The following is an 18,601-nucleotide window of genomic DNA, read 5'->3' on the forward strand; positions in this document are numbered from 1 at the left end:
CTTAAAATAATTCGGCATATTGCTAAAAATATTATAAATTTCAAATTCCCATACTATTCTTATGGAGAATAAGCAAACTGTTGTAGTTTGCTTGTTTATGTACATAATTTGATCAAATTTGGAAATGCATTTATTTCTTACTAAACTATTAACATTTTACAAAAAACCGACTTTTTACCCTCCCTGTTGTAGTAAACCTAAGTACTCGTTAAACTAATTCTATTTAAATAGGGGGGAAAATATGTCATATTTTTAAGGAGACATTTTAGTGTAAATCCAATCATGCAAATATAAATTGGCTTAGTCTGCAGGTTTGCTTCGGCGGGGGTATTTACTACGTGGTGGAAAATCTAAGAAATAATCTAAATAAACTCACCATCACCAAAAATAAATTCAAAACAAACAATAATACAATTGTCTAACCTTACCAACCTTTAATTTTGAAACCCATTACATCCCATTACATCGATTTTGATTTCAGAACTATACAAGAAACTGCAGTATACAGTACATATTATGAAGGCGAAAAGCTAAAGTGCAAGGTATTTTGAAACTTAATCGTGCATCCATCAGATTACATTGGCATTGAAGATTACATGAAAGTGAGAAATAAATAATTACTGACACTGACAAAGAAAATATGGTTGTTCTAGATTGTGTTTTGTTTGTGCAGCCTTCGATATCGATACAACGTCCTCAAGATGGAGAATGATATGAATAAACGCTTTCAAAATCCTCAATCTGACAATGAAAGTTTCGACTTCGATTCTAGAAAATTAATCAACTTCAGGTTACTTTGGTGAAAAACTAGTTTTTCTTGGTTGTTATTCATTGGGTTCGATTGTAGAATTAAAAGTTTATTTTGAGGGACGTTTCATAGCAAATAGCAAGAGTTTTAGTTTATAAGAAAAATATTGAAAAATTTATGTTGTTTCTCCAAACTATCAACGGCCAAATTTATTTGAGGTTTCAGTCCACGAAGTTTGTCGTCACTGTAGCGACAATGTTCCTTTTTCTTCATTATTTTGTTTAAATTTTAATCGTGTGTTATAGTAAAAGTGCGATGTTTTTACTGTAAAGACTTTCCATCACGCATAACTCGTAACACAAGTATACTTTAAACATAATGTTATTTAAATGCAGAATAAATCTGTCATCTTTAAGGAAATATTTAAAAATCTAATAAAACAAATAGCATTTCGCTTGTCAACATCAAATTTGATAAAATAATATTAGAGTAACGTCAAATTAGATTTTAGGTATTTTTAGGTAGTTTTAGGAGACACCAACCAATGTACGTATTTCAACCCAAATATGAAGGGGTAAATGAGTGTAGAATGGTGTGAGATCTGTGTAGCTTTGTTACTGACTAAGATCAGCTGTTTCATCAGTCAGGATCATTATTTAAAGTCTGATGATCAGGAACAGTTGGGTTCAGTTTCGAACCATCAAAAAGCTACTGAATTTCCTTTCATAATACAGTACTGTATAAAAATATGCAAAACTTCTAATGTAGATAGCTTGTGTTAAGGTTTAAAAATACAATACTTTTCCGGCGAGTGTGGCCAGCCAGACCCATCCCAACATTTTAATTTTTGTTTATTCTTTTTTTCAACGATTTGACCTCAGTATCAATACATAAAAAGTGAAAGTATACGGAATATCACGATTACTAGAAAAATACCGGTATGGATCATAAACATAAACAAATGACGTTGTTGGCCCGAATCATATACTAATAGCATTGAACATATGTTTTGGCAGTGCCATTTAAGCAATGTTAAGTTAAATAATGTTTATTATACCAAAAACGTCATTTGGTTATGTTTATGACCCATACCGGTATTTTTCTAGTATTCGTGCGGAGTATTAAGGCAAAAATGATCCGGAAGACTGTGATTGAATCACATTTTTCTTAAGCATGTGTAAAGCATAGAGGAACATTATTTGTCTGTGCTACAACCTTTGTAAAAGTAAACTATACCTTCTTCAAGGTTCTAGAAATACATTGATTTAAGTACGTATGACCTAGAGACTAACTATTTCAACATATACAGTACACACGACAAAGTGTTACGTCTTTTGCACACGTTTAGACATATGTGACCTGGTAGACCAAAGATTTACGTGACAGATTCAAGGTCACTAATCGTCCTTGACCTTGACAAGGTCGTCTGCAGGTCGTACATGAGAGGCCACATGTTTCTGCATTACAAGGTCAATGACTTCGTCTGGGGTTGGAAATTTTACACGTTATCAAAATAGGAAAAACTGTTGTTTTGATGATAAATAGACTACCCCCACTGCAGCAAAACTGCAGACGAGTGAATTTCCATTTGGCTGAATTATTTTCAATTAAATCTATATGAAAAATAACATTTGGTTTAACGAGTACCTAGGTTTGATGCTACCAGGAAACTTAAGTGTGTTTTTTGTAAAATATTAACAGCTTAGTATAAACTAAGGGAGTATGTTTTATCTATGGTATAAATTTAAAATGGGCAAAATTTTGATAAAAATATATCCATACACAAGCAAACTACCTCATTTTGCAATATTCTCCATAAATAACATGGGGATTTTAAATTTAAATTTTTTTTTATTTTATCCGTTACAAATAACTGTACAAAAACACTTTGATATACTAAATTAATGTTTTTAACCTCTTAAAAAAGGTTTAGGCCTAAAGAGAAATTGGGAAATTTTATGTTTTTAGGGTCAAAAACGAGAAAACCCATTTTTTACCCAATAAAACCCCCCGTAAAACCCCGTTCCCATCATCCTATCATGCTGGTTCGCGCCATTTTATAAGCTTTCCAACCATATGCTACACTATTGAGGTTTAGATATTTTTTGTTTGTTTTAGTGGTTTGAATACCAGAAAACAGAGAACTTTTTTACTGTTTATACTGTTCAAGCTGAAACAAAAATACAACTTTTGCTTAATACATGCCGACTTTCTATGTTTTAAATGTTGAAGACACCATGCTTTGTACTCTTCAAACCACTAAAGCGTACATAAGCAGACATACAGTTCAATGGTGTAGCATATGGTTGGAAAGCTTATAAAACTGCACAGTTTTAACATGTTCCGACACTTTCTTGTATACAGGATGTAAACAAATGCAATAGACCAAAGTTTTTTTTTAAATTATTATCAAACATCTTAATTTTTCTCTTTGCATTTATTTACAGTGGAGTTTTTACAACTGATCCCCGTCATTTTCCATTATTATTATTCAAAATTTAATGTAGAACACGAAAATGCCATTATCTACTCAAATCCATTTACAGGTAATTGAGAAATAGTTGTATTAAGTTTAAAAACATATTTATTTTTGAAAAACATAAAATAATTCTTTGGGAAGCTAATTTTTAGACTTGGAACCTTTTATATGCATCATCACACTGCATTTACTTTGTACTTACACCAAAAAATTTTTGTCACACTGAGTACCAATCACCCTGTATAATAGCCAGTTTTTAATCATTTAGGTTATACAAATAAAAAGGCCGTCATTTTGAAACCGTAGTTGTGTTAGTTATAAATTTATTATTTTTTAACTAAAACTACAAATGGATTATGTAGGTAATTAGGTGTTGTTGGGAAAGAATGTTATTTTTTATTTTGTTTCTATTTTGACCCATGACACCTTATTTGTAAAGTTTGTTTACTTTCTTAAGGGACGGGTGTTCACTAAATGGAAACTAATTTTGTAAAGCTTTATTAATTTTTAAATATTTGATTTTGCATGACTATGATTTAGGGGGTTGCGTATATTTCATTTGCGTATGTTTAATATTTAATTTAGCACATATTTGATTTGTAAATCAAGGCTTTTGTGTCGAATCTTGACAAAACGATTATAATACTTTGGACTGGTTATGAATGGTGAGTCATTGGCTCAGTCGGTTCGCCTTGCCGTTTTAATAATTAGGTTCACATTTTTGTGTCTCTTTTCGATAAATGTATCACCGTAATTGGCACTGTTTTCACCACTATTTAAAATGTCGTTGGTAAAGAACATGTGCCGCATACTCAATGTATCCTTTACGTCTGGAATCTTGTTCTTATCACTTGGCAATAAATGGACAGGGCGATCTTCGACAACTGCCCAGACTCGCTTTCTGGACGATAAACGGATTAATTATTAACTTCGATAATCTATATATAATAATAATAATAATAAAAGAATAATAGTAAAATAATGCAATTCGAAAGACTGTCGTGCATTTAAACAATAGTAATTTATCCAACCCTGCATTACGTTTCGTAAAAATACCCAACAAATGTTAATATGTTATTGTGATAGAAAAAATACTAACATGATAAAATCGATCCCCAGGCACAGTTTAAACGGCGGTGAATCACGTGAAAAGATCTTGGTTGTAAAATTGTGTAATAATCAGGCCATGTACACATAATATGGCAACGTGGTGGGTAATGTAATAGCATAGATACTCCCTTAAGGGAGTGTGTTTAATCTATGGTACTAAAAACATAGGTATGTATATATAGTCAATGGCAATAATAGGTAGCAAAAGGTGAACAAAGTCCGCTTCTGAAGTGTAAGGGAGAGACGGGCCCGCCTCGCAATCTCATCGGAGAAATGATGAGATTTGAATTTTAATTTGCTAGCATCGCCAGCTGAAGCTTGTTGACACTTAGAAGCATCGGTCCACCCATTGGCACTAAGCTGTCTCTAGCTTATATATACTCTGATGATTCTACTTGTTCCGTACGAGAACCAAGTGTTTTTAACTGTCCTCATGAGCTTAAAAAAATGTTAAGGTCTATACAACTTTCTGTTTTGCACTTATTTTACATAAAATGTTCTTAAAAATCAAATTTTATTAATTTCCGCTGTAAATTTATACGGTTTTATTGGTGAAAATCTAGTTTGTAATCTGCATTACCGACAAATTAGTTCTACTGGGATCCGGTAGGTTGCAGAGGCGTGCAATATGAATGAAGACAGAACGCTGTTTTCACTTTGAATCCTATATACAGGGTGGCTGGTCATCAGTGTGACAACATTTTTTGGCGTAAGTACAAAGTAAATGCAGTGTAATGATGCATATAAAAGGTTCCAAGTCCAAAAATTAGCTTCCCAAAGAATTATTTTATGTTTTTAAAAAATAACTATGTTTTCAAACTTAATACAGCTATTTCTCAATTACCAGTAAATGGATTTGAGTAGACAATGTCATTTTCGTGTTCTACATTAAATTTTGAATAAGAATAATAGAAAATGACGGAGGATCAGTTGTAAGAACTCCATTGTAAATAGATTCAAAGATAAAAATTAAGATGTTTGATAAAAGTTTAAAAAAACATTGGTCTATTTTATTTGTTCACACCCTGTATGCAAAAAAGTGTCCGAATATGTTAAAGACTGCGCCATTTTATAAGCTTTATAACCATATGATACACTATTGAGGTTTAGATATTCTGTTGTTTGTTTTAGTGGTTTGAATACCAGAAAACAGAGAACTTTTTTACTGTTTTTACTGTTCAAGCTGAAAAAAATACAACTTTTGCTTAATACATGCCGGCTTTCTATGTTTTAAATGTTAAAGACACCCTGTTTTCTGGTATTCAAACCACTAAAACAAACAACAAAATATCTAAACCTCAATAGTGTAGCATATGGTTGAAAAGCTAATAAAATGGCGCAGTTTTTAACATATTCGGACACTTTCTGGTATACAGGGTGTGAACAAATACAATAGACCAATCTTTTTTTTAATTTTTATCAAACATCTTAATTTTTATCTTTGAATCTATTTACAATGGAGGTTTTACAACTGATCCCCGTCATTTTCTATTATTCTTATTCAAAATTTAATGTAGAACACGAAAATGACAGTGTCTACTCAAATCCATTTACAGGTAATTGAGAAATAGCTATATTAGGTTGGAAAACATAGGTAGTTATTTTTGAAAAACATAGTAAAATAATTCTTTGGGAAGCTAATTTTTGGACTTGGAACCTTTTATATGTATCATTACACTGCATTTACTTTGTACTTACGCCAAAAAAATTTTGTCACACTGATGACCAGCAACCCTGTATAGTCAATGCCTATATATTAAAACGTGCCAGGGTTTTTTTTTATTTCACGATTCTGAATCAACCACTTGACGGATTTTCATGATTTTTGTGTTTAGAGAATGATGATTTTGAGAACTAGGGAATGTTGAAGCCATAACTTTAGTTTGGCGTACTCTAGCTTTTGGTATAATACCATTATTTGCTTAACGTAACAGCTGTAAACATTCAGCGTTTTTGACGCAAATTCAGCATTTGGACGAAATTGAAAAGGCAAATGTAGAATTGCCTTATTTATACTATGTGTAGTGCTATAATCATTGATACGTTCATTTATTCGGTAAGAGGATGATAGTTTATTTAAATATACATAGTACAATACTAGATGTTCTAATTTATTATTTTAGGAGTCTTAGCCTCCTGAGATCAGATGTACTTGTAGAAGGACATTTGGTTTTCCGGTTTTGAGACCTGATTTTCTCAGAGTTTTGGTTTTGCTTAAAACCGAATGTGCTTATATAAGGACAAAAATATTTACTCACCAAAGTCCTGAAGAAAATTTTAGTTTATTTTATTTATTTACTAGCTGTGTAGCCGTTCTACGCACGGGGATCTTATAGTATTCAGTTGAAACCTTCTTATATACAGTATAAAGAACAGCAGTTGGTTTGCATATTTTCAGATATCCTGGCCAAACTTCAGGGTACAGGGTAACTTTTGACTGGATACATAACTTCATTTTATGTTGTTGTTGTTGTTCCGGATCGGTATGACAATCAATAAAAGGTTAAATTACCTGTGTCCGCCGGTCTATCCTAATGTATCCTATTACAGGAGATGCATTTCGGCGAAATTAAATCGCTATCATCAGTCCTAATATAAGGTCTTGAGCTTCCCCATTAGGTGCGTCTTGGAGTTTTTGAAACACATACACGAACTGTACACTATTATACACATGACGAATAAAACATAAATACACGGTAGGCCTACTTTTATTTTTACTATGGACATGTAGACGCGCGTCGGTCGTGTGCCGAGTCTCGACTGAAAACGCTCATTTAAAAAATGAAAGTTTCCCAGCCATATACAACACTGATTCAAGGTCTTTTCCCCGGTTATCAAAACTCAAGAACAATTTTATACACAAAGAATCTCTATTTTCATTTACGGTTACCCTACAAATTATAGCACTTGCGATTAATTAAATCCGTTATGTGAGGAAAAACGTTTTTAATCTTACTTGGTTTCCACTTGCTTTCAAAACGTGATCGGAAATGGTTGCGGTATTTGTAAACAACATTCAATGTAAACATATCAGTGACAGCTAGAAGAAATAATCTTGATTCGAACAGCTGTTCGTTATTTCATAGATGAATATGTGATAAACATTGGGAGAAAACTTTACAAAAATTCGCACAAAATTGGGTTTTTAAACGTCTGTCATTTTATTTACAAAGTAGTGACGCCATATTTTAATGGCTAAAGACAATCTCGTCAATCCAGTGAATACATTAAAATGATTTGGAACTTGATAGAAACTCTCGTTTTTCAGGAGTAGGCCGCGTAAAATGGCTCTTGGGCCGTGACAGACAGGAAGACAGACAGACAGAAATTTAGATGAGACTTGTTTCGGTTTCTTTAATGTATAAAACGTAAAAATAACCTAAAAGTTTACGATTCTTAGCAATGTACAGAAAAAACTCTAATTTTATTTATATAGATAGATTTAGTTTATTTTAGTTAAATATAATTTGTTATAACTAACAGCTGGTTGAATAAAAACATATTATATAGAACTATGAGGTTAGTGTGATTTTGTCATTGATTATAGGAAATAAGTAAGATCTTTGACTAACCGTTGGTGTATACGAATCGAAGCTCACTAATCTTCAAAAGAATGCTTATAAAAATGATTTTACTACTCGACTTTTTGAGTAAATGTTGGTAAAATAACAATGATCACATGTTTTAATTCATCTTGGCAGCTTTTTCTTCACTATAAATTTTGATCCGCTTAAACTATGCTTGAATTAATTAGTAAAAGTCACACTATTACTGTATATACTGTATAGTGTATATATTACTGTATATATATGGACTACTCGATTCCCGTACGTAGGACGGGCTAACAGCTCGTATTATTTGATTTTATTTTTATTTAAGATTCACTAGTTTATTAAAGGGTTTCATGGCTTTAAAATTAACAACCTTTGAGTGCTGATAGATTATCAACTTATTTATGACTACATGCATAAAGGTAGATGGTGGATCATAAACATAAACAAATCATGTCACTGGCCTGATTAGTAAAAACTATTTAATGTTAATACTAGGGAACAGGGAACAATTTAATAATTATTTACAAATACAATTTTACACCGGCAATCAAACATCTTTTTATACAGAAATGAATAAATAAAATTAATTTTACATACCTTTTTTCATAATGAGAAGTGATTGTACATTAAGCTACAAATAGAAAGTTACTTTAATTTTAATTTATTTGCCCATATACAGTAAGAGGTTTAACATACATTTTAGTAACATATGTTTCCACAACAATTAAAACTTCTATCACAATCATTTTGGGAATAGCTCATCCAGGCTGTAGTAGTTAAAGAGTTTTACAGCTGTGTCTTTTATAAGTTCCTCTACAGTTTGGTCAATCACCGGCTTCAACTCTAGAAATATAATCTCCCAGTTGTTGCTCATAAGGTTGTTCATAGCTGTTGCTGAAAATACAAGATAAATTAATTATGTTGAATAATATAAACGTGTGTAAGGATAAAGATATCATCTTCATTCAAATCTGAGTTTTGTACCAACTGGGTAGGTAGCCTGTTTAGGTATGGATTGGGTATTATGGAATCAGTACTTTGGTTCCATAGCAACCATTTTCAGGTAGATTTACACGTACCATACCTGTATGTTCAGCACTTGGTACAATAACTCATTAAACTTACTATACTCTGTTAACAAAATGTAGGCTGTTTGAGGGAAAGCGATTCCATCTCCTCCATCTCACACTAAACTTTGAAATAACAGCCAACAGCTGATCAGTTTATTTGTTAACATTAAGCAAACAAAGTGGTGGGGGAACCCAGTACCTTCCCCTTAAACTGCTAACGTTTTAGTAATTTATCATACCTACTTTAGTGTACATATTATATCCATCCAAAACCTGAATTCTATAATTTTTTTCCTTTTGTACTGTATTTTGTAGTTTGCTAGTATACTGTGGATGGCTTAATATAAACACATGTTACAATAAAGTCTTTTGTTTACTTTTAGCGAATTTTCCTATAGGGAAGTAGCTATTACCGTAGGTCTCATGGTTAGACTTAGGCCCGGGACCGATTTACTTTTTCATTTTGATGTCCCAAGAGGCCAAAAACACCATTCGTTCAAATTTATATATATATATATATATATATATATATATGTCCATCCGCACGATAACTTGAGTAATTTTTGTCCGATTTTGATAAAATTTGGTTTGAAGGTGTAAGGCGGGATAAACTTGAATGAGTTCGCGAACCAGCATGATCGGACTATGGGAACGGGGTTTTAAAGGGGGGTTTTATGGGGTAAAAATAGGTTTTTCCCATTTTTGACCCTAAAAACACAAAATTTCACAATTTATTTTTAAACCATTTTGTAGAGCTTAAAAAAACAAATAATTTAGTATATTGAAGCGTTATTATGCGCCTAATTGTTACGGAGAAAATTAAAAAAAATTGTAATTTTAAAATTCCCATGTTATTCTTATGGAGGATAAGTCAACTGTTGTAGTTTGCTTGTTTATGAACATATTTTGATCAAATTTGGAAAATACATTAATTTCTTACTAAACCACAGTACCTTTTAACATTTTACATGAAAAAAAAACTTTTTTACCCTCCCTGTTGCAGCAAACCTAAGCACTCATTAAACTAATTCTGTTTAAATAGGGAATAAATGTGATATTTTTAAGGAGACATTTTAGTTTAAATCCAATCAGGCAAATGGAAATTCGCTAAGTCTGCAGGTTTGCTGCGGCGGGGGTATTTCCTTGTTATTTGGTTCAACCAACTCGGTTTCTTAGCAACCCACAAGGCCCATGTTAAACATGTTAACTTTCAATTTTATTTTGTTACGTAATAAGATTTTTGTTGGCATTTACGTTTTTAGGCCAGATATAAATAATTTATAACATTTGAAGGAAATCGTCGAAGCCGTTTTCGAGATCTTAGTGCAAATATACAAGCATGCAATCAAGCATTCCATACATAAGCAAACATTGCTCATATAAGAGTATAGAGTAGGGTAGGGAGAGAAATTAAAATTAAAAATTAGAACCAGGTATCTGTTGGACTTCCGTACCTATTAATACCAACAACCGAATGGAAATATCGAACAATCGATCTATTGATATTTTCATTCGGTTGTTTGTGCCAACAGATACGGAAGTCTACCCAGGTATACTCAACACTGTGCCTGTGTTAACCAACCTTACCTAACTCCTCATTCCCATCAAAAAGACCGCTCATCTGTACTGTTTTACTGCCATGTCAAATTTGACTGTGTCCAGTCTAAAGAACTCCTTTCCTTCCATTTCTACAGGATGTCCTTTTAGAATCGCTTTCCCCGACACCATTGCTAGAAGTTCACACTTTGGTTAATACTTAAAAAAGTTTACAAATATTTACTGGCCTTACAAGTGTTCTGGAAACTTAAATGATTATTGCACAGTACAACATTTATTTGTCTTCAAGGTCAAAGGTATAAAAATTGGGCTGCACTTTAGTATCTGTCCTTCACTCATTCGAATGAATATATCAATCGATATATCGATTATTTCTTTCGGTGGTTAGGTCCATCAAATGGTTAGGTTAACATAACCTAACTAACCGAATGAAATAATCGATACATCGAATAATCTATACATCGATATTTATCATTCGAATTAGTGTAGGAGTTATACTAAAGTGCAGCCAAAAATTGCTTCTGGTTAGATCCTCTAGGTCAAATACTAAATTTGGTAAACCATTTAGAGATTTAGTTTCTTTGATTTCTTACTTTTCATGTGGACTAGTTGTGATGGCGTTTTAAAAGTGATGTCAAATACAAAATCTATAATAAGATACACTACCGGTACATTATTCAAAATTTTGTTCTATTATAATCATAAAGACACCCAGTATTTTATTTATCGGATTAAATCTTATTTTTAGCAAACCTCAATTCAATTCAATTATCAATCATTAAGATGGGGACGTCACTTAGGTGCGTATTTTAACCCAAATATGAGTGAAGGATGAGTGTAGAATGGTGTGAGATGATCTGTGTAGCTTTGTTACTGACTAAGATCACCTGTTACTTTAGCCAGGATCATTTATTTAAAGCCCAATGACCAGGAACAGCTGGGTCCAATTTCGAGCCATCAAAAAGCTACTGACCTTTCCCAGGATCGATCCTTTTGATTAGTAGGCGAGCACTATAACCACTCAGCTACCCAGCCAGTTTGGGTAGCTTATACCACCTATAAGTGTTTGGGACCCATTATAACCATTTAGAGAAGAAAAAGATAGGCTATCTTGGAGATTCCCTAAATTACTCCATTACTTACTATTTTCCTAATTTGATTACGGTAAAATTACAACCATACTCACTATAGTTACTCCAACTGTCACCATATCCGTTTATTGGAAAAGCTAATATCCTCCCTTCCATTTTAGTTTTTCCTCCGACATAGAGCCAAGGTAAGGTAACTGTAAACTCCATCTTGTAATTCTTCAGATCAATCCTGAAACAAGGAAATATACCCTTACTTTGATGTGGTCTATTGGTACAGTAAATTTAGAAGCGGATTTTAAAAACAAAAAATTAACTGATCTAACTGATCTCCAGAAATTTTGAAAGAGCTTAAAAACAAATAATTTAGTATATCAAAGTGTTTTGTACGGTTATTGGTTACGAAGTAAATTAAAAAAAAAAATTAATCCCATGTTATTCCTAAGGAGAATATTGTAAAATGTTGCAGTTTGCTTGTTTATGGATATGTTTTGATCAAAATTGGCAAATTTATTTATTTTATTCTAAGCTATTGATATTTTACAAAAAACACACTTAGTTAGTTTCCTTTTAGCAGCAAACCTAGGCACTTCTTAACCCTAATGGTATTCAAATAGATTTAATTGAAAATCAAATGGAATCAAAATGGAAATTCGCTTAGTTGGCAGGTTTGCTGCGGCGGGGGTATTTTTAAATGTAACTGACACCATTGTGCACATGTTAAAAAGCGTATTTAAAAAAGTTATTTTGATTGGGAAGGATTTTATGTTACTTGGCAGAGGTTATTCTGTAGTTGACAATCCCTTTGAAGATTTGGTCAGTAGACGTGAGGTCCAGAGATACAGGTCCACTGCCTTGGCGTAGTCGTATCTTTGGTACAAACAAGGGGTCCAAGGGTCCAATCTTGAGGCTAGGCAGGCCTGAGAAACAGAAACATTCTAGTGTAAGTCAATTGTAATGTTTTAAAAATTTCGCAGATTAATTTTAGTATACAAACAACATTTTGACATGGTTTACTGAACATAGCACAATGAATAATCAGAGAATAGCTATGGTAAGAGGTGGAATAAGTTGTAAGATCTGTGGGGGGTGTAAGGCAACATAGGCTAACCATAAACACAATTGATAATTTAAGTGAAGTAGGGGTCTCAAATTTTCGAGAAATTTGCTAGGTTAAAAAAATATTGTGAGTTCGAGCGAGATTGACTTTGCTGAGACACTTTTTCGAGACGGGATTATAAAAAACGCCTTCCCAAAGGAAACGCATCACCAACACGCTCCTGTATTGCACGGCTATTGCAGAGACTTTCTGAAGGCGTTTGTAACTGTGTACATCTTAAACGGTAAAATCAGTTCATCTGGTAATTCGTTTATATGTTATGACCCTGGTCCCGTCCATACCGGATATTACTGTATATGATATCAGGAGTACTTCAATTTTCTAGTCTGTTTTAGACTATTTTGATGTGATGCAGTTGTGGTGTGCATGTTCCAGTTTTTCATTTAAGATGTCTTATTTAATTGTTTTTCTTTTTTAAGATTTCCATAACTATTTAAGTTCCTGTAAGCTTTTGTTATTTTCTACACTCTTTTTGAATCAACCTTTGTAACAAATAGTTATTGTACTAAAGTTGTTGTTATAATAGGGCTTTATTGTTATTTATTAACCATTGTGCAAATGCTCAAACGAAGGATTACCGATGGTAATGAGATATATAGTCTCGTCTCGAACTTAGAATCCAGTCTCGTCCATACCTAAGTGACAAAAAGTTTAAAAATGTTTAATAGAGATAAGAAATAGTTATTAAATAAGGAAGTAAATACGAGTAGAACCCCATATGCCTTAAAATAGATCTTATAGATAGATTTGGTTTCATTTGATACATACACTCAATACATTCCTAAATTTTTAACATCCTTGATTTAAAACTGATAAAAATAATGATTACGCACCTAATATGTTAGATTCTAGTTTAAAATATCCAGCTATCTTTCGAGATAAATTAAACTAAGTACAGTACAACAGTCTTTTGTAAAATCTTTGTTTCATTTTACAATTTCAGATACTGCAAAATTACCAATACGAATTTTAATACCTCTTTAACACTGTTTTGTGGAATGCCTTTTCCAAAACAAGTCTAAGAATTACACTTGATCCGACTGAGTAGTTTTGCTAATGATTTCAACCCAGAATACATATATTCAACACACATAACACACAATCAAGTTAATTGACCTGATTTGATGTAATTCATGGACTGGAATGGTTGAACATAACCCAGTAGTAGTAGTATATATATCCTTAGTCAGTAAATATATCAATAGTAGTAGTATATATATCTTTAGTCAGTAAATATATCAATAAATAATCTTTACATAGGTATTCAGTTTATCACTGTTGAGTTTTCCTTTATATATATATTCTTTAGGAGATCTTGATAGAGTTTATGATGAATGAAACATGAAACATTGCAAATTTTCGTTTAATACAAACGTTTTCAAGCAAAGAGAATGAAAAATGTATAGATGAACAAACCAAATAAATATGAACTGTTTACAAATACTGTAGTTGAATTTTGAGAACATATGATTGAGTACAGATCAAAGAAAATAATAAAATCAGCCTAAAAGAAAATTAAAATTCAGCTGAGTTAAATTACTTTTTTACTATCTTAAATTTAAACCAGAGGGGAACTTTGTTTTCAGTACCAACAGGTGAGCCAATTCAGAATTTCTTAAAACCAGTTGGTTGCATTTAGGGTTTTGATGTGGGTTTACTTTGTGAAAGGCTTTAAGGGTATAGCAGCCTTCAAAATTTTGGTTGTGGTGAGCGGCATGATTATAGATTGGTTTTCTTTTGTCTTCATGTACCACATCAAGACGATGACCTGTCATTCGAACTCTTAAAGAGTTTGAAGTCTGGCCAATGTAATCTTTTGGACAATGTTTACACGATAGTTGATAAATCACAACTTTTTTAGATGAAACAGCTGACTAAATTCTTTAATTTGAAGGTTAGTGTATTTAGCCTCTAGGGAGTAGGGACCGAAAAAGTAAATCTGTCCCGGGTCCAGGTCTAACCACGAGTACTACGGTATACCTTATTTCCTATGGGAAATTCCTTAAAAATACAATTAATAATTTACCGTAGTTTTAGATTTGTCTAGAAATAAATAAAAATATTCGGCACATAAACGAACTATTTCAAATAATTATCTAAATACTTCGTAAGAAATACAAATCATCATAAAGCCAAACGATATAGGTATTATTTTATTTTTCGGATTGTTAAATAGAGTCAGGGAGTTGTTTTGAAAGACTGATACCAATGTGAGGTATGGTACTTTAATATAAACCAAAACCGCCAAAAGCTACAAAACTGAAATAACCACTGTTCGCACTTTGGCAATTGTCTGATTGAATTTGAGTTGTATGAGGGCGTTTGAAAGTCGTTTGGCAGTCAATTAATCTTATACTCAGACATTCTACTCCAAAAAATATCTTTACTAGGTCAAGTACTCAAACTCGACTGTATAGAGGCAAAAAAATAAAAATATTAAATAATGGAAATGAAACTTAGAGCATTTATTTTCTCACTGTTTATTAAATTAAACTAGAAAGCTTACCCTTTTTGACAAACGATTTTGATTTCATCGAGTTCATTTGATTTTCAACACAATTGTTGAATTGTGGTTCGCTTCGTCTGCAATCTGTTTGAAAACACAAAAACCTGTTAGCTTATGACTAAATCAACGTGTATGAAATAGTTCATAATTCTAACAACTAAAGAAACTTATCTGAAGTGGTATACACAAATAACAAATATAATGGATTTGTGTATTTTGGTATTTGAGGGGTGGTGTTTTTTTAATGTGTTAGCATAGTTTTTAATGTTGTATTGATAGTCAAAGGTGTTAGTTGTGAGTAGTTTTTTTTTTTTTTTTTTTTTATTCTTAATACTGATCTAGAATTTATCGTACAATAACATTAGCACAAAGCTAAAACAGATATGGCATATAAGCATAAACATTTGATGTTACTGACCCGCAAGTAAACATTCTTTTACTTGCTGGAACTGTCTAAACCATATGTTAATGTTAATGTTATTCGGGCCAGTTACGTCATTTGTTTGTTTATGATCCATACCGCCTTCGGTTATAATACTCGTAGTAATTAGTTTTTTTCCAGTACAGATTTTTCTACTTACTTGTTTTACAGTAAAAACTTGGTAACGTAAGAAGGAACAATAATACTGTTTGTCTCAAAAGGTCCATAATCTGAAAAAATACAAACTGTTATACAGAATATACATAGTATATAAATATATATATACATATATATATATAGTAGAATATATATAGTAGTTTGAATATATATATAGAGCTTTCACTCCTTTATTTTTGGAGCAGCTCGTAGCCGATCTAAGTTGTTACATCAAGTTGTTATGTGTTATAGAAGTAGAACTTCTATCCTATAAATATTTCCAACTGAAAAAATTATAGAAATCAGAATAGGATAAGATTCCTCGTTAGACTGTATTGGCTTATAACTCCCACCACAAAAGGATATTTAGTTTATTTGTAATAGTATCATTTAATTCAAAGTTATGCTATTGTCATTTAAGTGGCAGACTAAGCTAATATTAGGTTGGGAGTTCCCTATGCTGTAAATGAGTCTTCAGTGTTGATTGCCTTATGGAATAATGATATTGAAATCAGCTGTTCATTTTGTTTGTTTTCAATTTGAAGTATTTTAACTTTCCAAAACATATCGCAAGGGTCTAAAATTCCATTTTCGCTAGAACTACTCGAATGTGCAATGACCTGTTTTCGTTGCATGTTTATCACCTGCGAAAATCCATCATTAAATTTTCTACTATGGCAAATAGTTATTTGTGCAACTAGTGAGCAAAGTGAGCGAGTGAGGAATGGTTTCTCGAGTGAGGCAATTGCACTTTGCACTCGAGTTGAACATTATATTTTTCCTACAGTTACCATAAAACATATAAATTTGTAAAGAAACGTAGCATATTTTTACACAGAAGTTAACTTTTAATATGACATTTAATGATACAACAGTGCAACAGCTGACCAGCTAATTTACAGCCAGTACTGCCAACGTATTTTGCGCGCATACGAACTTGTCTGCATGTTACGCGCTCACTATTTCGTGCCTTCACGTTGCAAATCTGGAGTGAGACAAAGTAATTAGAGTGAAACATTGTCTCACTGATGAGCGAATTGGCCACTTTGCTTTCTCAAATCAGTGAGAGAACATGTACATTGTTAGGTAACTGTAGGAAAAGAATGTTTACTATCTTTTTCGGATTTTGCCTACGTAAACAAACAAATATTTGCTATTGTTTATCAACTGTTTCAATATCCAACAACTAAAGTAAATAATTACTTTGAATCAAAGGAAACCCCAAAAAAATGCTACGAGTTTTGTAATGAAGAAAATAATTATTCTTTGTAGTGTAGCGAAAAGTAACGTTCAAAACACGAGTGAAAGTGGGTCTATATATAATCTCGACCATTAAAAGTGATCGATAAATCTCGCACTTCAAACATGGTCTCAAATAAGTAATGACTCACTTTCTACTATTTTTATGAAATATACTATTTCCAGTTATAGGTACCACTGAACGTTGTTTAAGTAGACCTACTGTAATGTGTGATTTGTTTTAAAAAGATAAAACTTTTTTTAAAGTTTAGACATAGGCCTACCTACTTTCAAACCCTACTCATATCAAGTCAATAGACCCAAATTATCCAAGAACATACCATAGTGTAGCAATAAAATCAACCACTTAATAGTGATGTTTCAATAAAGATGTTTTACGCTTCAATTTCAGTAAACCTCTCAGTAAACCTACAGCTTATAAAACATAGCTCTCTTACCCCAAAACAAAAGGTGAAAAACTATTTGAGCCCTGATATTATACAGGTCTACTGAAATATCAGATAAAGGATATAATAACGATTTTGTCTTATGTTAATTGATTTGTGATGGAAATAAAAACGAAATAATTCATGGTATCAATGTTGGTTGAGTTATTTCAACTTTTTGGTCCAGGAATAATAACTGAAAAAGTTGGTAGAGAGTTCCGGGACACCCTGTGTCGTATTCCTGGAACCTACAGGTATTCATAAAACCCAATTACTAGTGTTTTTCAGCTTTAGCTATGTCAATAATAAAGCTCAGGGTCAGTTCATAGAGAGGGTTGAATATTACCAGCCGGATATTGCCTTTCATAAATTTTCCGTTGGACAACTTTATGTGGCTACAAGTCATGAAAATTCCTTTGGAGAGCTTAAACTATTCTTGTAAAACACCTATGGACAAGGTCATCTCCCGAAAAGTTATAATGTTAACAATAGCCCAAATATTGTTTAAAAAAACTTTTATTGGCCTTGTGGGTACTTCCAGAAGATACTTCGAATATAATCCGAAGTAGAATCTAATAAATTAAAAACTGTGAGAGTGTAGCTGTAGTCTACAAGTGTAAATATAAACATACTAATCCTTACAAAAACTCTCTTATTGGTTTGACTTTCAGCATTTGAAAAATATAAAAATCAAGAAGTTCATCAATGAGCTTTATTCAGTATTTTATCTGTATAATTTAACCACAATTATAAATATTATGTTTTTCATAAGACGAACTTAAATGGTTTACACATTACGTTTAATTACCTCTAGATTTTCGCAAAAAAATCATTTTAGTTTTCGACTCATTTCAAATTATATTTTTTTAATACTTAACTCTTTTCAGGTTAAAATTCACATTGGGATTTCAGGTTGTGAAAGATGAAGAAATGTGGCGTGTTTTTTACAGCTGGTTGCTTCATTGTTGGCAACTAAACTAGAGTTTCAACCGGTTTGGTGTAACATTTGTGTAATTTGTAGGTTGACAATGTTGCTAGATTCTTCGTCACGATATCTACATCCACGAAATCGTCATCTCATTCTAATTAAGCACAATTATTACATGT

General features: G+C 32.2%; 1 protein-coding gene across 1 annotated transcript; it reads right to left on the reverse strand.

Annotated features, from left to right (window-relative positions):
- Positions 1-10,578: 10,578 nt before the first annotated feature.
- Positions 10,579-15,285, reverse strand: LOC129005451 (protein takeout-like). The gene is made up of 4 exons (XM_054434338.1): positions 15,233-15,285; positions 12,379-12,526; positions 11,705-11,838; positions 10,579-10,691 (listed from the first exon to the last, which is right to left on the reverse strand). The coding sequence occupies exons 1-4, from the start codon at positions 15,267-15,269 to the stop codon at positions 10,579-10,581; spliced, it is 432 nt and encodes a 143-aa protein (XP_054290313.1). The 5' UTR covers positions 15,270-15,285.
- Positions 15,286-18,601: the final 3,316 nt, after the last annotated feature.

The sequence above is a fragment of the Macrosteles quadrilineatus genome, unplaced genomic scaffold (assembly GCF_028750875.1).
Source record: "Macrosteles quadrilineatus isolate MER2022 unplaced genomic scaffold, UCM_ALF_1.0 Scaffold_21__1_contigs__length_2333173, whole genome shotgun sequence".
Classification (NCBI taxonomy): Eukaryota; Metazoa; Arthropoda; class Insecta; order Hemiptera; family Cicadellidae; genus Macrosteles; species Macrosteles quadrilineatus.

Coding starts and splice junctions, on each gene's coding strand:
- LOC129005451 (XM_054434338.1), bottom strand. CDS start 15,269: ATGAACTCGATGAAATCAAAATCGTTTGTCAAAAAGG. Junction 12,527..15,232: donor AAAATCGTTTGTCAAAAAGG/GTAAGCTTTCTA, acceptor TCTGTTTCTCAG/GCCTGCCTAGCCTCAAGATT. Junction 11,839..12,378: donor TACAGAATAACCTCTGCCAA/GTAACATAAAAT, acceptor TCCTTGTTTCAG/GATTGATCTGAAGAATTACA.